Below are 8,553 nucleotides of genomic sequence, written 5' to 3' on the forward strand. Positions count from 1 at the left end.
GGCAGGGAGTAAATCCAGTTTACCTTCAAGATAATTTGTTCTTTCCACGTGCCTTTGCCCTCGGCGTTGTTTGAGTTTCTATTAAATGCAAAAGCATCTTCATTCCTGCATTTTTAATGATTCAAAGTTTCTCGGAAGATTCCTCGTTCGAAGCCACCGATTTTTCCTCCTTTGCTTCGTCAGACCTTTCAGTTCATGTAACTTTGGTGGTGGCATTTTGCGGCGGACGCCGGACTCGATGGGATTAGAAGGGGTTATCCACATCCCTGCCTTTCCCGAGTCCCGGATTCATCCACTTGGATAGCGGGGCTCGACGAGCCGGGGGGCGGCAGGAGCGTCCTGCCCGGGGGGCGCGGAGGGAGCCGGCACCGGCGGTGGGGCAGCAGCCGGCACGATGAGCACATGAAATAAATGAAACGAAAAGCAACCGGAGAGGGTCTGCCCCGCTGGGCAAGCCCCCCGCTTCCCCTACAGCCGCTCCGCTCCACCGGACCCCGCGGCCGTCGGCGAGTCCCGGTGCGGTCGGGGCGGGAGGCGGGTGCTGGAGCTTCCTCCGCAACTCCCGCCTCGCTGCTCCAGGGCAGCCCTGGCTTCAGGAGGGGGCTCTGCCCGGCTTCCCCACCCCTGCCTCTCGCCGGGCCTGGGTCCGGGGATGAAACTACTCCCCCAACACGGTGCCCGCGGAGCCCCGCTGGCCCCGGTGCGTTTGCGGGGAAAAGCCGCGCTATAGGGAGGGAGAGAGGCAGGGAAAGAGGACAGGGAGGGGTTGTCATATCAGCCCAGCGCGGCCTCATGCCCCCTCACTCCTCCCACCAATGAGTTGTGCCTCTTAACCCCCAGGAACCTCCCTCCCGCGAAGCACTACTGCACTTTGCAGAACACGAGTTGATGAGAAAAAAAATAATTCTCGGCCGCGGCCAGCCATGAGCTGTTTGGATGTTATGTACCAAGTTTACGGTCCTCCCCAGTCCTACTTCGCAGCAGCCTACAGCCCCTATCACCCGGTACGTGCGGGGGGCAGCGGTGAAGAGGCAAAGGGTGGGAGGGGTGCCATCTGGAGGATGGTCGTCTGAGGCCTTACCAAAAGGAAAAAGGGAAAAGGAGAAGGGGAGGGGAAAGGGTGGAGGGGGGAAGATCTGGGAGCCTGCGATGGTGAGCGGAGCAGAACCGCATCCCACCTTGGCGCGGGGCTTGGCAGGGTACGTACCCCCGCGGCGACCGACGGGTTGCGGGCTGCCTCGAGAGCGATTTTATCCCTGCGACGGTTTTTTAGGGATTTTTTTTTCCTTTTGCCGGGACGGGTTCTATTCAGGGGCAGCGATGCCCGCCGTTTGCACGAGACCCGGGGGCAGTGGCGAGGACGAGCTGCCCGGGGCAGTGCTCACCCCTCTGCGCGCCGGCATCCCGGCCGCAGCCGCGGGAGCTACTTCGGGCAGATATTTTACCTGCACCTTGGCAAGGTGCTCCGGAATTACCCTCTGGAAGAGTGGGACGCCAGAGTGCCGGAGGGCTGCGGCGTTTCCCCGGCTTGGCGGAGGGGGAGGAAGCCCCGGCCCCGAACCGGGCACGACCGGCTCCCCGCTCCTGCCGCCCGCTCGGCAGCGAGAATCCGGTCCGTTCCACGAGCTCCCGCGGCGGCAGCGGTTGCCTGCGAGACCCGCAGGTACTTCGTGGCCGAGAGCCACGTCTCGCCGCCGCAGTGGGTGCAGCTCCGCCCGACTATCGCGGGTACCGATTAATCACTGAAAGTCGTTAAAAGGATCCCGCTGGCGGCGGGGATGTTTCGCGGCGAGCACAGCCCGCCGTGCGCGGGGAGCCGCCCGCCGTGTGATGCCTGCTGTCCCGCATGGGTCAGGGCTCGTTTCCCCGGGTTGCACCTGCTGCCCGACGCTTTCTCTCTCACCCTCTGTTTTTCTCATTTTTTCCTCCCCCTTATCCCTTCCAGAAATTAATTCCTTCTTCCCTCAGCAAAACGAAAAAAGGGCAAGGATAGACAGAGCAGCACCCCGGGCCCGGGTCGGGCGGCAGCCCCCGTCGTGCGGGGCCGGTGCTGGAGCAAGCGGCTACGCGTAACCCCCGGCGTGGTGGTCCGTGTGCCACCTTCAGCGCCTGGCAGGGGAGCCGGAATACCTGTTAGAAATAGCAAATGATGTCTTCCCCCACCTTCCTTTCTTCTCCTACCCCCTACGCGGCGCACACGGCTTCGTGACATTACTTAGGGGAATGATCATTACCTCAATAGCAGAGCCGGGAGCCAAGTGGAAAGGCCGTCGTCACGAAAGAGTGACATTATTAAATATCTCGCGTGTTTTGGCCCAGGACTTCGACCCGTCCCCTCGGTGCTTCCCCCGGGGCCCGCCCCAGGTCTCTGCCCGCAGCGGCCAAGCCCGGGCTCCACGTCCCTGTTGCTTATTTCTAAGAAACTCCCAGCAGCTGCGGACACGCTAACGCTGATAAAGAGAAAATGGGAAACATTCAGCAAACTTCTGTTTTCCCACACAGCGGGATCCAGTAAAAACAGAATGATCTCGTAGGAAATACCTGGAACTTCTTGCTGACCAGGGAAATACCTTTTTTTTTTTTTTCCTTCCCCTGAAATGTATTTGAGGCTGCCAGTGGTTTGTTTTGGTTTTGTTTGTTTGTTTTTTGTGTGGTTGGGGTTTGTTTGTTTGTTTTTGTCTTCCTCCTCCTTGCCGCTGTGAGTTGCAGGACACTCTTTGGGTCAGATTTTTCGAGCCGGGGACCGAGCAGCGCTCGCCATCCCTGAGTGCGCGGCCGCCGCCTGCCCGCGGCCCCCGCTTCGTCCCCCCATACCTCAGCCCCTTGGCGGCCACTGTCCCCCCAGGAGCTGGCCTTCAAAGTGCCTTCTTGTGCGGGACTTCGTGCTGGGGACCCGCCTGTGTAATCTCCCTATCCGGTACGGAGGCTATCTTGCTCCATCCCGGTGGACATCTCTGGGTTTCGGGTCCCCAGACTAACTTGCAGCCCCTTCGCTGCCTCCGCAGGGTGGGGCAGAAATGCTGCTGCGGGGTGCTGGGTGCTGCTGGTGGGACGGCCGGCAGCCGAGGACCAGACTTTTGCATCCTCTCGGAAAGCCCGCAGGAGCTGGCTCGGCGCTGCATCCCGGCTGCCACAGAGAGGGACAGCGCACCTTGCCGCGCTGCGCTGCATAACCGGCTCTATTTTCTTTCCTTCCTTCCCGGCCCCCGCCCCCTCGACTCTCCTCTAGAAACTCGCCTTTTACTCCAAAATGCAAGAAGCCCCGGAGAGCGGCAGCAGCGCCAGCGTCAGCAACTCCTTCTCCAGCCACCCCGCGACCAGCATCAAGGAGGAAGACTGCAGCCCCGAGAAGGAGCGACCCCCCGAGGCCGAGTACATTAGCTCCCGCTGCGTCCTCTTCACCTACTTCCAGGGGGACATCAGCGCCGTGGTGGACGAGCACTTCAGCCGGGCGCTCAGTCAGCCCAGCAGTTTCTCGCTCGGCAGCGCGAAAGTGGCGCGGAACGCCGGCTCCTGGCGCGGTGAGGCGCGGTGGAGGGCGGTGGGGCGCGGTGGGGTGCGTAGGGCCGCGGGACCTCCATCCGGGACATCTCCCTCCACTCCGCCGGCCGCGGGTGCCCGGCGGGCAGCCCCTGGGAACCGATTGTCCCGGCTTGGGAGCCGCGAGCTGCTTGTGTCTCTTAGTGAAAAAAAGGAAGAGAAACCCCCGTTCTGTTTACACTGTGATTCCCGCTGCCCGTGCCAAGCGAGGTGGTTGGCAGAACCCAATCGCCTTTACACAGACGATTTACCTGACAGGGGCTCCAGCCAAACAAGCTGCTGAGGGATCCTCTCACTGTGGCTGTGGCAAGTGCCTCCCCTGTCGACCCAGCTGGGGCAGCTTTAAGTCTAGTGTGGTGGTCATCAAAGGTGGGAACAAAGCAAAAGGCAAATGTGGAAATCATCTCGCCAGCTTCCCACTGCTAAGAACCAGATTGCGTATGTGCCTGGATCTTGTACTACATGTATCACCACCCTGGTTGTTTCTGGAGCAGAGACAAGGACCCTAAATTTCTGAAAATGACAGCTTTCAAACCTGCCCACAGCAGTGGCCCTGTGCTGGCAAGGCTGAGACTGCAGCTGATGTACAGTTCTCCATAGCCATGCCCGATCCAACATGGACGAGCCTGCCAGGGTACCTGAGGAAGAGGGGAGTAGCCTTCTCCACTCTCTGCCCACCAGAGTCAGAGCAGGCACACCTTCTGTGGCAGTTTTGCGGGCCCTTCCTCACAGGGTCACCCACTTAGCCAAGAGTCAGTTTCCCAGACCCTCCCTGAGTTGCTCTTGGTAGTTTCTAAGAACAAAATAGTAGTTTAAATATTTCACGGGCGAAAGATATTCGGTGTTGGAATTGATATCAGGAGAGGAGAGTCCTTTGCTCGTCTTGAACCTCTTTCCTTTCTCCTGAGTAATGCCAGGAGGCAGAACTGACCTACCTTCTTGCAAACACATATCAGGAGCATGGTTTTGTATGTCTCAGGAACAGTGCACATTCCCAGTTAATAATGCATAATGTCTATCTGCGCTATTAATAATCCTTAGTCCATCTTGTATGTTGCTTACTGAGTAAAGAAAATGTAGGGTCCTTGTCCTTTGCCCTGCCAGTCTCCAAAGATCTGCAGAGTGCCTCTCAAATATGTTAACAATATACCCAAGAAACAGCCGTAAGTTCAGTGTAATAGATGGGAAATTGCCCTCACGTGTTTAGAAAATTTGAGCTGGCCCTTAGTCACATCTCATGCTGTTCCTGCCCACTTTGAAACTGCACTGAAGCAGCAGCCACTTTCCTGGCAGGGTCAGGCATTCTCTGAGGTGTTGGATGTAAATGCTTAGGCAGGGAGATCACTACAAAAACAAACAAGGACAATCCAATCCTGGAAACTGCTGAGGTGCATAAAAGCTCCCGCTCATTTTCTGTTACTGAGGAAAAGAGATGTTTCCCTCACCTTGGATAACAGCCTTTTATTTAAATACATAGTAAGAGAAAGCTGGAGCAAATAGTTTCAGTTCTGTGGGTGAGCCCTGGGGTAGGTGTGATGGATGTTTATCTGGAGGGGAATCTGTACTTGTTGGGAGTAATTTCTTGTGTTCGGCAGTTTTGGGGGGGATAAAGGGAAGGTGAGGGCTAGCTTGAGGGGATTTGGGAAGGGGCTGAGCCCTAGGGAAAAGAGGTCAGGGTTTGCTGGATGTGCTCATTGCTGTCTTTCGTTTCTCTCCCACTGCCTTCATCCAGATGGCTCCTTCCCGATGAGCCAGCGCAGCTTCCCCCCATCCTTCTGGAACAGCACGTACCAGCCCTCCTCGGTCCCAGCCACTCTGAGTAGCCCCCTGGCCGCTGCTGCCCACAGTGAGCTGCCCTTCGCCGCTGCTGACCCCTACGCACCCGCCTCTCTGCATGGACACCTGCACCAGGGTGGCCCCGAGCCCTGGCACCATGCCCACCACCACCACCACCACCACCCCTACATCGGGACACAGAGCACTGCTTACCCCCGCCCTGCCGCCATGCACGAGGTCTACGGGCCCCACTTCGACCCCCGCTACGGCTCGCTCCTGGTGCCCACCGCCTCCATCCGCCCCCACCGCCTCACCCCCGCCTCTGTGCCCACGCCAGTCAGCCCGCCCTGCGAACTCGGCAAGAGCGAGGCAGGCACCGCTGCAGCCTGGACAACACCGGGACCCTTTCCCAGCGCAGCGGGGGACATGGCACAGAGCCTCAGCCTCAATGTGGACGCAGGTAAAGAGCTGTCCTTGGCCTCTCTGGGTCCCCTCAGCTCAGCTGTACCCCTGCTCGCCACCGCCCTCACAACACCCAGACTAGTGGGGATGGACCCTTTGTGGTGGGGTGGATGGGGTACTGCTCTAGGGGGACAAATTGGGGGTGGAAGCCCCATGGGAGGTATCTGAGCTCTACCCTAGGTGCCCTTCTTGGGGCTCTCAGGTCAGGCAAGTAAGGAAGGGGAGGGCAAAGATGGGACAGGGCAACACACCTACACCCCCACAACTTCTTTTGAATTTCTGACACCCACAAATATGCCCTGAGGGTACAGGTTGCTTTGTGGTACTCTTACCCCGGTGCTGGCCCCTCTTCTGCCTTGAGCAGAAAGAGCTGGGAGCAGGACAGAGCTATCCCAAAGGTCACGGCTCAGTCCCACCACAAATGGCTCCTTACAGCGGCCTCATTGTAGGCAGGAGGGAGGTGTGCCTGCCTGCCATCTGCTTGGGGTCTTCTCCTTGGTCCACAGCCTCCTGGGGCTCCAGAGAGTCCGTGCTTTAGACTGATTCCTGATTTCACCTGGCAGAAATGCAGTTTATCTTTCTCTGTCCTTAAATGCCTGTACCTATTTTTCTTCTTCCTTTTTTTTTTTTTTTTCTTCTCTCCGTTCTCAGGTTTGCAGCCTCAGGATAAAAGCAAGGATCTATACTGGTTTTAGAGCTGTCCTTCACTCTTCTTCCCCTGGCTCTCCCCTGTAGATCTCTGCCTGTTAGACATGGTGGCATTCGGAGCTGAAATCGGGTCAGTTTGTAACAGCTTCTGATCTTGGTTTGCAGCTCGCCGTTACTCCTTCTGTGGTGGATCCCTTCTGAGCTGATGTGCTGACACAAAGACTCCCAGATCCCCCCTTGCCCTTTTCCAAGCCCACTGTGGCCCTGCAGCTTGGTGAAAGACAACAGGACTTAAAAGGACCTGGCATTGCAAGGACGATACTTCAGACTTATTTTGGAGAGGAAGATCCTGTTGTTGCGAGAGGAGAGCCAAAAACATTGAAGTTCTATTTAAGCAGAGCCCATACCCAGAACTGCAGTCAGACTACTCTAAAAGAGTTAAATGACATCATGGATGGTGATGCAAAACCACTGGCCTTCGTACAGGGGGCAGAGGAAATCATGGGGGCTTTTTCGTAGTGGTATGAATATTTTTTTATGGCAGTGAAAATTATTTCTCAAATGCAAACATGGGAAAGCTACTTAGCAGTCTTGAACTGGATTTATACTTTACATTATAGAAAAGTAAAAGGAGAAGAAACTGGAACTCATTAATATTTTTGAATTATCAAGGAACTGTTCAGATTTTTCAGCTTTGTGGTTGTGAGTGGCAAGTGTCTGGCTGGGGCCACCTGCCCTGGGCTTACAGAGATGCAGCTGTTCCACGCACAACTGCTCAAACCCCAGAAAGACAAAAAAACAAGGTGGTACTTTTCAGACTTTGGCACAACATTTGCATTGGATATAAAACAGTTGTTTGGTTGTGGTTTTTTGGTTTTGTTTTGTTTTTTACAAGAAACATTTTCTGGTGAAAGAAACGCCCCCTTTAAAGCAGGGGAAGGAAACCTGTGAAGAACTGCTTGCCCTCAACTCAGCAGCCTTTACCAGGAACATCTGAGGGAAAGGCACATAATGGACAATAAGTCTGAGTTGCCTCTAACATTTCTCTTTGTCTTCTTGTTGCTGTCATTTTGTCACTTTAATAGTTGTTTTGTTTTGGGGTTTTTTTTGAAGGAGGAATAAGGTATCTATTTAACAGCAGAAAAGCTGTATTAAAGGTATCTCCTTCTTTCACCCTGTGTGCTTTTATGAAGAATTAAAGTTAAATAAGAGAAATGAAACATACTGGAAGCTTCAGGATGAAACAGGAAAAATGCCTGTGATGTGGATGAAGTGAGTTATTTTATTACTTTGCATTAAAGATAAATAGAAATCCTAGCAGTTGAAAATATGTCATTACTGAGTAAAAAATGCAGTGATAAATACAAAAGATAAGAAAATTCTAGTTTGTTGCAGTGCTACATTTTAGTGTACGGTGTATTTGTAAGATAGGTTAATGTAAGGGGTCTGCTCCATAATAGCAGATGTTCCTTCATAAAGCTGATAGAAGAGGGAACTGTAGCATTCAGCATTGCTATTGCACAAGTAAATTAAAATACCATTATAAGGTGATGAACAATAATGAAACAGAGCAGAAGTGGCAATTTCCCCTTAAACGCTGGCTATTTACAAGCAAAGCATCTGCTCCCAACACTACTGTGCTTTGTTTTGTTCTAATTTTTCTTAATATTATTTCTCTGACATTGGGAGAAGCAGTAGAAAATGGACTTTTCTGCTATGATGAGAGTTTTTAACTTCTGACGCTCTCACGTAATCTGACATAATGTTCACCACGTGTCAGAAATGGAGTTATGAATAACCAAAACACTCTTCTCCTAGGTTTCAGCTCAGCCATAACTCCTTTTATAGGAAAGAATAGGAATCCCAATAGTAAGAATGCCATGACATTGCCGTGAGTAAATACTGTGAGAAGTTGACAAGGAGCTGCTTTGAAATACACTGTGTGTGGAACATCCCTGGCCAGAGCTCGGCACATGGCAGAAGGTGACTTGCTGTGATTCCTTCAGCCAAACGCACACCTGAGCATTTCGCCCTCAGCCTCCAATCAGCCAGAGCCCAGACAAGCTGTAAAGGGCAAGGGAAGGAGTCCAGAATTTATATGACTGGTTAAACCAAAAACATTCTGAG

The 8,553-nt window shown here is 54.0% G+C and overlaps 1 protein-coding gene across 2 annotated transcripts; it reads left to right on the top strand.

The window, feature by feature from the left end:
* Window positions 1-923: 923 nt before the first annotated feature.
* VGLL2 (vestigial like family member 2) lies at window positions 924-6,697 on the top strand (the record flags this gene model as incomplete). 2 transcript variants are annotated; one of them, XM_080341608.1, is made up of 4 exons in its annotated part: window positions 924-1,004; window positions 3,230-3,521; window positions 5,273-5,776; window positions 6,430-6,697. In XM_080341608.1, 4 exons carry the CDS (start codon window positions 924-926, stop codon window positions 6,471-6,473), a joined length of 921 nt encoding a protein of 306 aa, XP_080197734.1. The 2 variants fall into 2 exon arrangements, with proteins under 2 accessions (XP_080197734.1, XP_080197735.1); XM_080341609.1 differs by having other exon boundaries at window positions 6,592-6,632.
* Between the last annotated feature and the right edge of the window lie 1,856 nt (window positions 6,698-8,553).

The sequence above is a fragment of the Nesoenas mayeri genome, assembly GCF_963082525.1.
Source record: "Nesoenas mayeri genome assembly, chromosome: 3".
In the NCBI taxonomy this organism is placed as follows: Eukaryota; Metazoa; Chordata; class Aves; order Columbiformes; family Columbidae; genus Nesoenas; species Nesoenas mayeri.